Source organism: Ascaphus truei, chromosome 16, assembly GCF_040206685.1.
Source record: "Ascaphus truei isolate aAscTru1 chromosome 16, aAscTru1.hap1, whole genome shotgun sequence".
Taxonomy (NCBI): domain Eukaryota; kingdom Metazoa; phylum Chordata; class Amphibia; order Anura; family Ascaphidae; genus Ascaphus; species Ascaphus truei.
Genome location: NC_134498.1, coordinates 35,760,693 through 35,777,089, shown reverse-complemented (window position 1 = coordinate 35,777,089; position 16,397 = coordinate 35,760,693). Strand labels below are relative to the sequence as shown.

General features: G+C 64.4%; 1 protein-coding gene across 1 annotated transcript in view; it reads left to right on the top strand.

Annotated features, from left to right (window-relative positions):
• The window catches only part of RAP2C (RAP2C, member of RAS oncogene family), a 32,758-nt gene that overhangs the window by 1,984 nt on the left and 14,377 nt on the right, over positions 1–16,397 (top strand). Inside the window, exon 2 of the mRNA XM_075573160.1 lies at positions 11,727–12,295. Coding sequence (XP_075429275.1) covers positions 12,023–12,295 — 273 coding nt within the window. The 5' untranslated portion in view covers positions 11,727–12,022. The remainder of the gene's footprint in view (positions 1–11,726; positions 12,296–16,397) is intronic.

Here is a 16,397-nt window from a genome sequence, read left to right as displayed (position 1 = left end):
CCCAGTGCTGAGACCCCCCACCCCTACCTCACCCAGTGCTGAGACCCCCCACCCCTACCTCACCCAGTGCTGAGACCTCCACCCCTACCTCACCCAGTGCAGAGACCCCCCCCCACCCCTACCTCACCCAGTGCTGAGACCCCCCCCCCCCACCCCTACCTCACCCAGTGCTGAGACCCCCCCCCCACCCCTACCTCACCCAGTGCTGAGACCCCCCCCCCCACCCCTACCTCACCCAGTGCTGAGACCCCCCCCCCACCCCTACCTCACCCAGTGCTGAGACCCCCCCCCCCACCCCTACCTCACCCAGTGCTGAGACCCCCCCCCCACCCCTACCTCACCCAGTGCTGAGACCCCCCCCCCCACCCCTACCTCACCCAGTGCTGAGACCCCCCCCCCCCACCCCTACCTCACCCAGTGCTGAGACCCCCCCCCCCCCACCCCTACCTCACCCAGTGCTGAGACCCCCCCCCCCCACCCCTACCTCACCCAGTGCTGAGACCCCCCACCCCTACCTCACCCAGTGCTGAGACCCCCCCCCCCCACCCCTACCTCACCCAGTGCTGAGACCCCCCCCCCCCACCCCTACCTCACCCAGTGCTGAGACCCCCCCCCCACCCCTACCTCACCCAGTGCTGAGACCCCCCCCCCACCCCTACCTCACCCAGTGCTGAGACCCCCCCCCCCACCCCTACCTCACCCAGTGCTGAGACCCCCCCCCCCCACCCCTACCTCACCCAGTGCTGAGACCCCCCCCCCCACCCCTACCTCACCCAGTGCTGAGACCCCCCCCCCCACCCCTACCTCACCCAGTGCTGAGACCCCCCCCCCCACCCCTACCTCACCCAGTGCTGAGACCCCCCCCCACCCCTACCTCACCCAGTGCTGAGACCCCCCCCCCACCCCTACCTCACCCAGTGCTGAGACCCCCCCCCCACCCCTACCTCACCCAGTGCTGAGACCCCCCCCCCCACCCCTACCTCACCCAGTGCTGAGACCCCCCCCCCCCCCACCCCTACCTCACCCAGTGCTGAGACCCCCCCCCCACCCCTACCTCACCCAGTGCTGAGACCCCCCCCCACCCCTACCTCACCCAGTGCTGAGACCCCCCCCCCCACCCCTACCTCACCCAGTGCTGAGACCCCCCCCCCCACCCCTACCTCACCCAGTGCTGAGACCCCCCCCCCCACCCCTACCTCACCCAGTGCTGAGACCCCCCCCCCCACCCCTACCTCACCCAGTGCTGAGACCCCCCCCCCCCCACCCCTACCTCACCCAGTGCTGAGACCCCCCCCCCCCACCCCTACCTCACCCAGTGCTGAGACCCCCCCCCCCCCACCCCTACCTCACCCAGTGCTGAGACCCCCCCCCCACCCCTACCTCACCCAGTGCTGAGACCCCCCCCCCCACCCCTACCTCACCCAGTGCTGAGACCCCCCCCCCCACCCCTACCTCACCCAGTGCTGAGACCCCCCCCCCACCCCTACCTCACCCAGTGCTGTGACCCCCCCCCCCCCACCCCTACCTCACCCAGTGCTGTGACCCCCCCCCCACCCCTACCTCACCCAGTGCTGAGACCCCCCCCCCCACCCCACCCCTACCTCACCCAGTGCTGAGACCCCCCCCCCAACCCCACCCCTACCTCACCCAGTGCTGAGACCCCCCCCCACCCCTATCTCACCCAGTGCTGAGACCCCCCCCCCCACCCCTACCCACCCAGTGCTGAGACCCCCCCCCCCCCGACCCCCTACCTCACCCAGTGCTGAGACCCCCCCCCACCCCTACCTCACCCAGTGCTGAGACCCCCCCCACCCCTACCTCACCCAGTGCTGAGACCCCGCCCCCCCACCCCTACCTCACCCAGTGCTGAGACCCCCCCCCCCCACCCCTACCTCACCCAGTGCTGAGACCCCCCCCCCCACCCCTACCTCACCCAGTGCTGAGACCCCCCCCCCACCCCTACCTCACCCAGTGCTGAGACCCCCCCCCCACCCCTACCTCACCCAGTGCTGAGACCCCCCCCCCCACCCCTACCTCACCCAGTGCTGAGACCCCCCCCCCACCCCTACCTCACCCAGTGCTGAGACCCCCCCCCCCCACCCCTACCTCACCCAGTGCTGAGACCCCCCCCCCACCCCTACCTCACCCCAGTGCTGAGACCCCCCCTCCCCACCCCTACCTCACCCAGTGCTGAGACCCCCCCCCCACCCCTACCTCACCCAGTGCTGAGACCCCCCCCCCCCACCCCTACCTCACCCAGTGCTGAGACCCCCCCCCCACCCCTACCTCACCCAGTGCTGAGACCCCCCCCCCACCCCTACCTCACCCAGTGCTGAGACCCCCCCCCCCACCCCTACCTCACCCAGTGCTGAGACCCCCCCCCCCACCCCTACCTCACCCAGTGCTGAGACCCCCCCCCCACCCCTACCTCACCCAGTGCTGAGACCCCCCCCCCACCCCTACCTCACCCAGTGCTGAGACCCCCCCCCCACCCCTACCTCACCCAGTGCTGAGACCCCCCCCCCACCCCTACCTCACCCAGTGCTGAGACCCCCCCCCCACCCCTACCTCACCCAGTGCTGAGACCCCTTCCCCCACCCCTACCTCACCCAGTGCTGATACCCCCCCCCCCACCCCTACCTCACCCAGTGCTGAGACCCCCCCCCCCACCCCTACCTCACCCAGTGCTGAGACCCCCCCCCCCACCCCTACCTCACCCAGTGCTGAGACCCCCCCCCCCACCCCTACCTCACCCAGTGCTGAGACCCCCCCCCCCCACCCCTACCTCACCCAGTGCTGAGACCCCCCCCCCCACCCCTACCTCACCCAGTGCTGAGACCCCCCCCCCCACCCCTACCTCACCCAGTGCTGAGACCCCCCCCCCCCACCCCTACCTCACCCAGTGCTGAGACCCCCCCCCCCACCCCTACCTCACCCAGTGCTGAGACCCCCCCCCCCCCACCCCTACCTCACCCAGTGCTGAGACCCCCCCCCCACCCCTACCTCACCCAGTGCTGAGACCCCACCCCTACCTCACCCAGTGCTGAGACCCCCCCCCCCCACCCCTACCTCACCCAGTGCTGAGACCCCCCCCCCACCCCTACCTCACCCAGTGCTGAGACCCCCCCCCCCACCCCTACCTCACCCAGTGCTGAGACCCCCCCCCCCACCCCTACCTCACCCAGTGCTGAGACCCCCCCCCCCACCCCTACCTCACCCAGTGCTGAGACCCCCCCCCACCCCTACCTCACCCAGTGCTGAGACCCCCCCCCCCACCCCTACCTCACCCAGTGCTGAGACCCCCCCCCCCACCCCTACCTCACCCAGTGCTGAGACCCCCCCCCCCCACCCCTACCTCACCCAGTGCTGAGAACCCCCCCCACCCCTACCTCACCCAGTGCTGAGACCCCCCCCCTCCACCCCTACCTCACCCAGTGCTGAGACCCCCCCCCCACCCCTACCTCACCCAGTGCTGAGACCCCCCCCCCACCCCTACCTCACCCAATGCTGAGACCCCCCCCCCACCCCTACCTCACCCAGTGCTGAGACCCCCCCCCCCCCACCCCTACCTCACCCAGTGCTGAGACCCCCCCCCCCCACCCCTACCTCACCCAGTGCTGAGACCCCCCCCCCCACCCCTACCTCACCCAGTGCTGAGACCCCCCCCCCCACCCCTACCTCACCCAGTGCTGAGACCCCCCCCCCCACCCCTACCTCACCCAGTGCTGAGACCCCCCCCCCCCACCCCTACCTCACCCAGTGCTGAGACCCCCCCCCCCACCCCTACCTCACCCAGTGCTGAGACCCCCCCCCCCACCCCTACCTCACCCAGTGCTGAGACCCCCCCCCCCACCCCTACCTCACCCAGTGCTGAGACCCCCCCCCACCCCTACCTCACCCAGTGCTGAGACCCCCCCCCCCCACCCCTACCTCACCCAGTGCTGAGACCCCCCCCCACCCCTACCTCACCCAGTGCTGAGACCCCCCCCCCCACCCCTACCTCACCCAGTGCTGAGACCCCCCCCCCCCACCCCTACCTCACCCAGTGCTGAGACACCCCCCCCCACCCCTACCTCACCCAGTGCTGAGACACCCCCCCCCACCCCTACCTCACCCAGTGCTGAGACCCCCCCCCACCCCTACCTCACCCAGTGCTGAGACCCCCCCCCCCCACCCCTACCTCACCCAGTGCTGAGACCCCCCCCCCACCCCTACCTCACCCAGTGCTGAGACCCCCCCCCCACCCCTACCTCACCCAGTGCTGAGACCCCCCCCACCCCTACCTCACCCAGTGCTGAGACCCCCCCACCCCTACCTCACCCAGTGCTGAGACCCCACCCCCCACCCTACCTCACCCAGCGCTGAGACCCCACCCTACCTCACCCAGTGCTGAGACCCCACCCCTACCTCACCCCTCACCCCTCACCCAGTGCTGAGACCCCACCCCCCACCATACCTCACCCAGTGCTGAGACCCCACCATACCTCACCCAATGCTGAGACCCCACCCCCCACCCTACCTCACCCAGTGCTGAGACACCACCCCCCACCCTACCTCACCCGGTGCTGAGACACCACCCCCCACCCTACCTCACCCGGTGCTGAGACACCACCCCCCACCCATTCCTCACCCAGTGCTGAGACCCCACCCCCCACCCTACCTCACCCAGTGCTGAGACCCCACCCCCCACCCTACCTCACCCAGTGCTGAGACCCCACCCCCCACCCTACCTCACCCAGTGCTGAGACCCCACCCCCCACCCTACCTCACCCCCCACCCTACCTCACCCCCCACCCTACCTCACCCAGTTCTGAGACCCCACCCCCCACCCTACCTCACCCAGTGCTGAGACCCCACCCCCCACCCTACCTGACCCAATGCTGAGACCCCACCCCCCACCCTACCTCACCCAGTGCTGAGACCCCACCCCCCACCCTACCTCACCCAGTGCTGAGACCCCACCCCCCACCCTACCTCACCCAGTGCTGAGACCCCACCCCCCACCCTACCTCACCCAGTGCTGAGACCCCACCCCCCACCCTACCTCACCCAGTGCTGAGACCCCACCCCTACCTCACCCCCCACCCCTACCTCACCCCCCACCCCTACCTCACCCCCCACCCCTACCTCACCCAGTGCTGAGACCCCACCCCCCACCCTACCTCACCCGGTTGCTGAGACCCCCCTCCCACCCTACCTCACCCGGTTGCTGAGACCCCCCCTCCCACCCTACCTCACCCGGTTGCTGAGACCCCCCCCTCCCACCCTACCTCACCCGGTTGCTGAGACCCCCCCTCCCACCCTACCTCACCCGGTTGCTGAGACCCCCCCTCCCACCCTACCTCACCCGGTTGCTGAGACCCCCTTCCCACCCTACCTCACCCGGTTGCTGTGACCCCCCCTCCCACCCTACCTCACCCGGTTGCTGAGACCCCCCCTCCCACCCTACCTCACCCGGTTGTTGAGACCCCCCCTCCCACCCTACCTCACCCGGTTGCTGAGACCCCCCCTCCCACCCTACCTCACCCGGTTGCTGAGACCCCCCCTCCCACCCTACCTCACCCGGTTGCTGAGACCCTACCTCACCCGGTTGCTGAGACCCTACCTCACCCGGTTGCTGAGACCCCCCCTCCCACCCTACCTCACCCGGTTGCTGAGACCCCCCCTCCCACCCTACCTCACCCGGTTGCTGAGACCCCCCCTCCCACCCTACCTCACCCGGTTGCTGAGACCCCCCCTCCCACCCTACCTCACCCGGTTGCTGAGACCCCCCCTCCCACCCTACCTCACCCGGTTGCTGAGACCCCCCCTCCCACCCTACCTCACCCGGTTGCTGAGACCCCCCCTCCCACCCTACCTCACCCGGTTGCTGAGACCCCCCCTCCCACCCTACCTCACCCGGTTGCTGAGACCCCCCCTCCCACCCTACCTCACCCGGTTGCTGAGACCCCCCCTCCCACCCTACCTCACCCGGTTGCTGAGACCCCCCCTCCCACCCTACCTCACCCGATTGCTGAGACCCCCCCTCCCACCCTACCTCACCCGGTTGCTGAGACCCACCACCCACCCCACCCGGTGCTGAGACCCCCCCCCCCCCACACCCTACCTCACCCGGTGCTGAGACCCCCCCCCCCACCCACACCCTACCTCACCCGGTGCTGAGACCCCCCCCCCACCCTACCTCACCCGGTGCTGAGACCCCACCCACACCCTACCTCACCCGGTGCTGAGAATCACCCCCCCCCCCCCACCCTACCTCAACCGGTGCTGAGACCCACACCCCCCCCCCCACCCTACCTCAACCGGTGCTGAGACCCACACCCCCCCCCCCCACCCTACCTCAACCGGTGCTGAGACCCCCCCTCCCACCCTACCTCACCCGGTTGCTGAGACCCCCCCTCCCACCCTACCTCACCCGGTTGCTGAGACCCCCCCTCCCACCCTACCTCACCCGGTTGCTGAGACCCCCCCTCCCACCCTACCTCACCCGGTTGCTGAGATCCACCACCCACCCCACCCGGTGCTGAGACCCACCACCCACCCCACCCGGTGCTGAGACCCCCCCCCCTCACACCCTACCTCACCCGGTGCTGAGACCCCCCACCCACACCCTACCTCACCCGGTGCTGAGACCCCCCCCCCCCCCACCCTACCTCACCCGGTGCTGAGACCCCCCCCCCACCCACACCCTACCTCACCCGGTGCTGAGACCCCCCCCCACCCACACCCTACCTCACCCGGTGCTGAGACCCCACCAACACCCTACCTCACCCGGTGCTGAGAATCACCCCCCCCCCACCCACCCTACCTCACCCCCCCCCCACCCTACCTCACCTGGTGCTGAGACCCACCCCCCCCCCCCCCCACCCTACCTCAACCGGTGCTGAGACCCACACCCCCCCCCCCACCCTACCTCAACCGGTGCTGAGACCCACCCCCCCCCTCACCCGGTGCTGAGCCCCCCCCCCCCCCCCACCTCACCCGGTGCTGAGACCCAACCCCTGCCACCTCACCCGGTGCTGAGACCCAACCCCCGCCACCTCACCTCACCCGGTGCTGAGACACCCCCCCCACCTCACCTCACCCGGTGCTGAGACCCCCCCCCCACCTCACCCGGTGCTGAGACCCCCCCCACCTCACCCGGTGCTGAGACCCCCCCCACCTCACCCGGTGCTGAGACCCCCCCCCACCTCACCCGGTGCTGAGACCCCCCCCCCCACCTCACCCGCTACTGAGACCCCCCCACCTCACCCGCTACTGAGACCCCCCCACCTCACCCGGTACTGAGACCCACCCCCACCTCACCCGGTGCTGAGAACCCCCACCTCACCCGGTGCTGAGACCCCCCCACCCTAACTCACCCGGTGCTAAGACCCCCCCCCCACCCTAACTCACCCGGTGCTAAGACCCCCCCCCCACCCTAACTCACCCGGTGCTAAGACCCCCCCCCCCACCCTAACTCACCCGGTGCTAAGACACCCCCCCCCCCCACCCTAACTCACCCGGTGCTATGACCCCCCCCCCCACCCTAACTCACCCGGTGCTAAGACCCCCCCCCCCACCCTAACTCACCCGGTGCTAAGACCCACCCTCCTCCTCCCACCCGGTGCTGAGACCACCCCCCCCCCCCCCCACCTCTACCTCACCCAGTGCTGAGACCCAACCCCCGCCCCCCCACCTCGCCCGGTGCTGAGACCCACCCCCCCACCTCGCCCGGTGCTGAGACCCCCCCCCCACACCTCACCCGGTGCTGAGCCCCCTCCCCCCCACCTTACCCGGTGCTGAGACCCCCCCCCACCTCACCCGGTGCTGAGACCCCCCCCACCTTACCCGGTGCTGAGACCCCCCCCCCCCCCCCCACCTCACCCGGTGCTGAGACCCCCCCCCCACCTCACCCGGTGCTGAGACCCCCCCCCCACCTCACCCGGTGCTGAGACCCCCCCCACCTCACCCGGTACTGAGACCCCCCCACCCCCACCTCACCCGGTACTGAGACCCCCCCACCCCCACCTCACCCGGTACTGAAACCCCCCCCACCCCCACCTCACCCGGTGCTGACCCCCCCCCCCCCCCGCCACCTCACCCGGTGCTGAGACATCCCCTCTCACCCTACCTCACCCGGTGCTGAGACCCCCCCTCCCACCCCACCTCACCCGGTGCTGAGACCCCCCCTCCCACCCCACCTCACCCGGTGCTGAGACCCCCCCTCCCACCCCACCTCACCCGGTGCTGAGACCCCCCCTCCCACCCCACCTCACCCGGTGCTGAGACCCCCCCTCTCACCCGGTGCTGAGACCCTACCTCACCCGGTGCTGAGACCCTCCCTCCCACCCTACCTCACCCGGTGCTGAGACCCTCCCTCCCACCCTACCTCACCCGGTGCTGAGACCCTCCCTCCCACCCTACCTCACCCGCTGCTGAGACCCTCCCTCCCACCCTACCTCACCCGCTGCTGAGACCCTCCCTCCCACCCTACCTCACCCGCTGCTGAGACCCTCCCACCCTACCTCACCCGCTGCTGAGACCCTCCCTCCCACCCTACCTCACCCGGTGCTGAGACCCTCCCTCCCACCCTACCTCACCCGCTGCTGAGACCCTCCCTCCCACCCTACCTCACCCGCTGCTGAGACCCTCCCTCCCACCCTACCTCACCCGCTGCTGAGACCCTCCCTCCCACCCTACCTCACCCGCTGCTGAGACCCTCCCTCCCACCCTACCTCACCCGCTGCTGAGACCCTCCCTCCCACCCTACCTCACCCGCTGCTGAGACCCTCCCTCCCACCCTACCTCACCCGCTGCTGAGACCCTCCCTCCCACCCTACCTCACCCGCTGCTGAGACCCTCCCTCCCACCCTACCTCACCCGCTGCTGAGACCCTCCCTCCCACCCTACCTCACCCGCTGCTGAGACCCTCCCTCCCACCCTACCTCACCCGCTGCTGAGACCCTCCCTCCCACCCTACCTCACCCGCTGCTGAGACCCTCCCTCCCACCCTACCTCACCCGCTGCTGAGAGCCTCCCTCCCACCCTACCTCACCCGCTGCTGAGAGCCTCCCTCCCACCCTACCTCACCCGCTGCTGAGAGCCTCCCTCCCACCCTACCTCACCCGGTGCTGAGAGCCTCCCTCCCACCCTACCTCACCCGGTGCTGAGAGCCTCCCTCCCACCCTACCTCACCCGGTGCTGAGAGCCTCCCTCCCACCCTACCTCACCCGGTGCTGAGAGCCTCCCTCCCACCCTACCTCACCCGGTGCTGAGACCCTCCCTCCCACCCTACCTCACCCGGTGCTGAGACCCTCCCTCCCACCCTACCTCACCCGGTGCTGAGACCCTCCCTCCCACCCTACCTCACCCGGTGCTGAGACCCTCCCTCCCACCCTACCTCACCCGGTGCTGAGACCCTCCCTCCCACCCTACCTCACCCGGTGCTGAGACCCTCCCTCCCACCCTACCTCACCCGGTGCTGAGACCCTCCCTCCCACCCTACCTCACCCGGTGCTGAGACCCTCCCTCCCACCCTACCTCACCCGGTGCTGAGACCCAAACCTCCCACCCTACCTCACCCGGTGCTGAGACCCAAACCTCCCACCCACCCTACCTCACCCGGTGCTGAGACCCAAACCTCCCACCCACCCTACCTCACCCGGTGCTGAGACCCTCCCTCCCTCCCACCCTACCTCACCCGGTGCTGAGACCCTCCCTCCCTCCCACCCTACCTCACCCGGTGCTGAGACCCTCCCTCCCTCCCTCCCACTCTACCTCACCCGGTGCTGAGACCCTCCCTCCCTCCCACCTTACCTCACCCGGTGCTGAGACCCTCCCTCCCTCCCACCCTACCTCACCCGGTGCTGAGACCCTCCCTCCCTCCCACCCTACCTCACCCGGTGCTGAGACCCTCCCTCCCTCCCACCCTACCTCACCCGGTGCTGAGACCCTCCCTCCCTCCCACCCTACCTCACCCGGTGCTGAGACCCTCCCTCCCACCCTACCTCACCCGGTGCTGAGACCCTCCCTCCCTCCCACCCTACCTCACCCGGTGCTGAGACCCTCCCTCCCTCCCACCCTACCTCACCCGGTGCTGAGACCCTCCCTCCCTCCCACCCTACCTCACCCGGTGCTGAGACCCTCCCTCCCTCCCACCCTACCTCACCCGGTGCTGAGACCCTCCCTCCCTCCCACTCTACCTCACCCGGTGCTGAGACCCTCCCTCCCTCCCACCCTACCTCACCCGGTGCTGAGACCCTCCCTCCCTCCCACCCTACCTCACCCGGTGCTGAGACCCTCCCTCCCTCCCACCCTACCTCACCCGGTGCTGAGACCCTCCCTCCCTCCCACCCTACCTCACCCGGTGCTGAGACCCTCCCTCCCTCCCTCCCACCCTACCTCACCCGGTGCTGAGACCCTCCCTCCCTCCCTCCCACCCTACCTCACCCGGTGCTGAGACCCTCCCTCCCTCCCACCCTACCTCACCCGGTGCTGAGACCCTCCCTCCCACCCTACCTCACCCGGTGCTGAGACCCTCCCTCCCTCCCACCCTACCTCACCCGGTGCTGAGACCCTCCCTCCCTCCCACCCTACCTCACCCGGTGCTGAGACCCTCCCTCCCTCCCACCCTACCTCACCCGGTGCTGAGACCCTCCCTCCCTCCCACCCTACCTCACCCGGTGCTGAGACCCTCCCTCCCTCCCACCCTACCTCACCCGGTGCTGAGACCCTCCCTCCCTCCCACCCTACCTCACCCGGTGCTGAGACCCTCCCTCCCACCCTACCTCACCCGGTGCTGAGACCCTCCCTCCCACCCTACCTCACCCGGTGCTGAGACCCCCCCTCCCACCCTACCTCACCCCTGGTGCTGAGACCCACCCCCCTCCTACCCCCCTCCGCCCCCCCCCCCCCACCGAGACCCCTTGCTCTCCGCTCCCCCCCCCCACCGAGACCCCTTGCTCAACGCCCCCCCCCCCACCGAGACCCCTTGCTCTCCGCCCCCCCCCCCACCGAGACCCCTTGCTCTCCGCCCCCCCCCCCACCGAGACCCCTTGCTCTCCGCCCCCCCCCCCCCACCGAGACCCCTTGCTCTCCGTCCCCCCCCCACCGAAACCCCTTTCTCTCCGTCCCCGTCCCCCACGAGACCCCTTTCTCTCCGCCCCCCCCCCCCCCACCGAGACCCCCTTTCTCTCCGCCCCCCCCACAGAGACCCCCTTTCTCTCCGCGCCCCCCCCCCTGCCTACTGAGACCCCCTTTCTCCTTCTGGCCCCCCTCTGCTGACATCCCTCCTACTCCTGCCCCCCTCCTGCCGTGAACCCCCTCCCGCGTATACTCTGCTTCACCCCCACCTTGCCTCCTTCCCCTGTTTTGACCCGACCTCATCACTCCCCACCCAGTCCTGAGACCCCCCTCCTACCTCTTAACCCTCTCCCCTCCCCCCAGTCTCGCTGAAACCCTGCCTCGCTCCCTCCTGACTTCCCCCTACCTTGCTCTGCGTGAGATTCTCCACCACACACCACCCCCACCCCTTCTCACATCGAGTTCTTTAAGGAGAAGAGCGTCTACCTCCCCCCACCTCCCCCTGTTCTGAGACACGCTCAAACTCTCCCCCCCCCCCTGTGCAGTTGGGGTGAGATCTCCCTTCCCCCCCCCCCCCAGTCCGACATCGTCTCCCCAGAAATGGCACATTGTTTCTGAAATAAATGAGTCTTTGGTCTGATTACCTGTGTTTGTCTTGATAGAGCTGCGTTGGGGATCAGCAGAGCCCCCCACAGGTGGTGCTCTCATTGGACACGGACAAACTGCTGTCTGTTATTGGACCCAGCAGAGCTGCTGCAAGGCCGCTGCAGTCGGGAGCAGGCCCAGCTGATCACATCTCCTGCCGTGGAGCCCAGACTCGCTATCAAATCAACACGACGAGAACATCTAAGGTTGGAGGAGGATATGAGCACCCTGACTCCCAGGCCAGCGCTGTGACTCCCTCTCCTTTCCGTATCATCGCGGTGCATGTGCTGTGTGACCCTTTCCGCCCGGGCCCATGAGGGAATACAAGGTGGTGGTGTTGGGCAGCGGAGGTGTCGGGAAGTCGGCACTCACTGTACAGTTTGTCACGGGCACCTTCATTGAGAAGTATGACCCCACCATCGAGGATTTCTACCGCAAGGAGATCGAGGTGGACTCTTCGCCCTCCGTGCTTGAGATCCTGGACACGGCAGGCACAGAACAGTTCGCCTCCATGAGAGATCTGTACATCAAGAACGGCCAGGGCTTCATTCTGGTGTACAGCCTGGTCAATCAGCAGTCATTCCAGGTGAGAGCGGAACCTATGGGACATCTAGAACCATCAATATACATGATATACAAGATACATATTCGTTTTTTAATATAAACATCTTGACAAATGCTGGATAGCACTAGTCAAAATGAAGCAAAATTTGGGAATAAATACTTTGTTCTGTGACATTGTAATGCAATGGGATGTGGCGTGCAATGAGGCACTCAGGAGCAGGGTTACTGCAATGTGATGTCACGTGGCAATGAGGCACTCAGGAGCAGGGTTACTGCAATGTGATGTGACGTGGCAATGAGGCACTCAGGAGCAGGGTTACTGCAATGTGATGTGACGTGGCAATGAGGCACTCAGGAGCAGGGTTACTGCAATGTGATGTGACGTGGCAATGAGGCACTCAGGAGCAGGGTTACTGCAATGTGATGTGACGTGGCAATGAGGCACTCAGGAGCAGGGTTACTGCAATGTGATGTGACGTGGCAATGAGGCACTCAGGAGCTGGGTTACTGCAATGTGATGTGACGTGGCAATAAGGCACTCAGGAGCAGGGTTACTGCAATGTGATGTGACGTGGCAATGAGGCACTCAGGAGCAGGGTTACTGCAATGTGATGTGACGTGGCAATGAGGCACTCAGGAGCTGGGTTACTGCAATGTGATGTGATGTGGCAATGAGGCACTCAGGAGCAGGGTTACTGTGATGTGACGTGGCAATGAGGCACTCAGGAGCAGGGTTACTGCAATGTGATGTGACGTGGCAATAAGGCACTCAGGAGCAGGGTTACTGCAATGTGATGTCACGTGGCAATAAGGCACTCAGGAGCTGGGTTACTGTAATGTAATGTGATGGGCAATACGGCACTCAGGAGCTGGGTTACTGTAATGTAATGTGATGGGCAATAAGGCACTCAGGAGCTGGGTTACTGTGATGTGATGTGGCAATACGGCACTAAGGAGCTTGGTTACTGTGATGTGACGTGGCAATAAGGCACTCAGGAGCTGGGTTACTGCAATGAGATGTAACAGGGGCAATAAGGCACTCAGGAGCTGGGTTACTGCAATGAGATGTAACAGGGGCAATAAGGCACTCAGGAGCTTTGTTACTGGAGTGGAAAAGCTAGCGCTTTAGAGTAAGAGGACTTCAATGTTTACCCCATGTTCGAGTCTGCATGTTTAGACGGGTCTGTGCCTTTACAGATTAGGTTAATGAAATTGTCATGTTAAAGCGCCCAATATACAATTGCTGGTCATATTTTTTAGTCTATTGTGTCTCCTCCGTATGTATCCTGTGATTTTGTTACAAACCCTGGACTGGTATAGCTTTCTCCATCTTTTAGTCTGCTGCCCATCAAAAATATAGCATAAACTAGACAAAGGAACCCAGTAAGCACTCCCTATATCTAAACCAAAACTGTTACTTCTTCTAACTTGATGGTGCTTGTAATTCTCAGGCCCCTCTGAACCCTCCAGGGCCAAAGGTCACCCAGAACATGAAAGGATGGGAATTGGCACTCAACTGTAATTGTACTCAATGTTATTATATAGTCATTATTCTTGAAGGATGGATAAACAAAATCGTACAAAATAAAGAGCAGGACGATGGTCTGTTTTGGAGCGGCGTTATCTTATACCCACCAAGGGAAATTTTCCCTCTAGGTGCGATTGGAGAGATCCCGTATCACCCCTGGGGCTGCTATATCCTACAGATCCCGTATCACCCCTCTGGCTGCCTTATCCTACAGATCCCGTATCACCCCTGGGGCTGCTATATCCTACAGATCCCGTATCACCCCTGGGGCTGCTATATCCTACAGATCCCGTATCACCCCTGGGGCTGCTATATCCTACAGATCCCGTATCACCCCTGGGGCTGCTATATCCTACAGATCCCGTATCACCCCTGGGGCTGCTATATCCTACAGATCCCGTATCACCCCTGGGGCTGCTATATCCTACAGATCCCGTATCACCCCTGGGGCTGCTATATCCTACAGATCCCGTATCACCCCTGGGGCTGCTATATCCTACAGATCCCGTATCACCCCTGGGGCTGCTATATCCTACAGATCCCGTATCACCCCTGGGGTTGCAATATCCTACAGATCCCGTATCACCCCTGGGGTTGCAATATCCTACAGATCCCGTATAACCCCTGGGGTTGCAATATCCTACAGATCCCGTATCACCCCTGGGGTTGCAATATCCTACAGATCCCGTATCACTGGAGGTTATTTGGACTGGGGCGCTCCCTAAATTATGTGGCTTAAAAAGTTGTTATAACGCCTCACTCTATTAAAAAATGATAGGGTAAAATATGGTTTTGGTGTTTGTGGTGCAAAAGGGTGTGTGGAAAAAAATATGCTGGCCCTTTTAGTTGATTTTGTGGTCGCTGCTTGACCTTGGAGAAGGGAATCCCGTGTCCTTCTCAGCGTGGCAGTAGTGGTGTGAAGATGGTCAGCGCGAACCTCGTGGACCTCACGAGTGTAGTGGATCCGGATGCAGTTTCAAGACAAGAATAAAAGAATAAAACACGATATTAGTGTATCATGTCCACATTGGGGGATGGGGGGGAAGGGGGAGTGGGGAGGTGGGGTAAGGGTGGACGGTGGTGGGATGGATGGTGGGTTCCCACTTAACTAATCACAGAATACATATAATATATGGATCCAGTGACTCACACGGGCTTGTGTGGTGTCTCTCCCTCAACGCTGACTGGAGTGGGTGAATACAGACTCATATATTGGAGTCTCAGATAAACATTAAACTCACACGGCCTGATGTGAGTCCTTGCCCTCAGAGGATAATATCCTGTGTGGATGGTGTCCTGTTGTTTCAGCAGAGTTGTCCCCCGATGGATGTGGTGTGTGAGTGTCTCCTCTCCCCGTGTCCCAAATGGCCAGAAAGAAATGTGCAAAACCAAAAGTCAGAAATGTTTTTAAAGGTCTTTAATGGGGTAACAGAGAATACATGTGCATACACTATGCATACATGTTGGGGTGCTAAAGTGAAAAACAATGCGATGACACAATGAACTAAACAGTATGTGATGTACTGAAGCACACACAAAAAAGACTCTCACACTAAACAAATATACAACTTCACTTGCCCAGCATCTTCCGCTCAGAGCACTCCTGCACGATCTCCTCCTCCGTTTTTTGCTCCAACTGGCGCGTCCGGCAGCGGAACCGGAAAGGGGGATCTGAACCGGATGTCCTGCAGTGTGCTGGGTCCCTCTGTCAATGAGCTCCGGCAGGGAACTACGCGTTTCGCAATAAGCTTCGTCAGGTTCTGTGATTAGTTAAGTGGGAACCCACCATCCATCCCACCACCGTCCACCCTTACCCCACCTCCCCACTCCCCCTTCCCACTCCCCTTCCCCCCATCCCCCAATGTGGACATGATACACTAATATCGTGTTTTATTCTTTTATTCTTGTCTTGAAACTGCATCCGGATCCACTACACTCGTGAGGTCCACGAGGTTCGCGCTGACCATCTTCACACCACTAGATCCCGTATCACCCCTGGGGCTGCAATATCCTACAGATCCCGTATCACCCCTGGGGCTGCAATATCCTACAGATCCCGTATCACCCCTGGGGCTGCTATATCCTACAGATCCCGTATCACCCCTGGGGCTGCTATATCCTACAGATCCCGTATCACCCCTGGGGCTGCTATATCCTACAGATCCCGTATCACCCCTGGGGCTGCTATATCCTACAGATCCCGTATCACCCCTGGGGCTGCTATATCCTACAGATCCCGTATCAGCCCTGGTGCTGCTATATCCTACAGATCCCGTATCAGCCCTGGGTCTGCTATATCCTACAGATCCCGTATCACCCCTGGGGCTGCTATATCCTACAGATCCCGTATCACCCCTGGGGCTGCTATATCCTACAGATCCCGTATCACCCCTGGGGCTGCTATATCCTACAGATCCCGTATCACCCCTGGGGCTGCTATATCCTACAGATCCTGTATCACCCCTGGGGCTGCTATATCCTACAGATCCCGTATCACCCCTGGGGCTGCTATATCCTACAGATCCCGTATCACCCCTGGGGTTGCAATATCCTACAGATCCCGTATCACCCCTGGGGTTGCAATATCCTACAGATC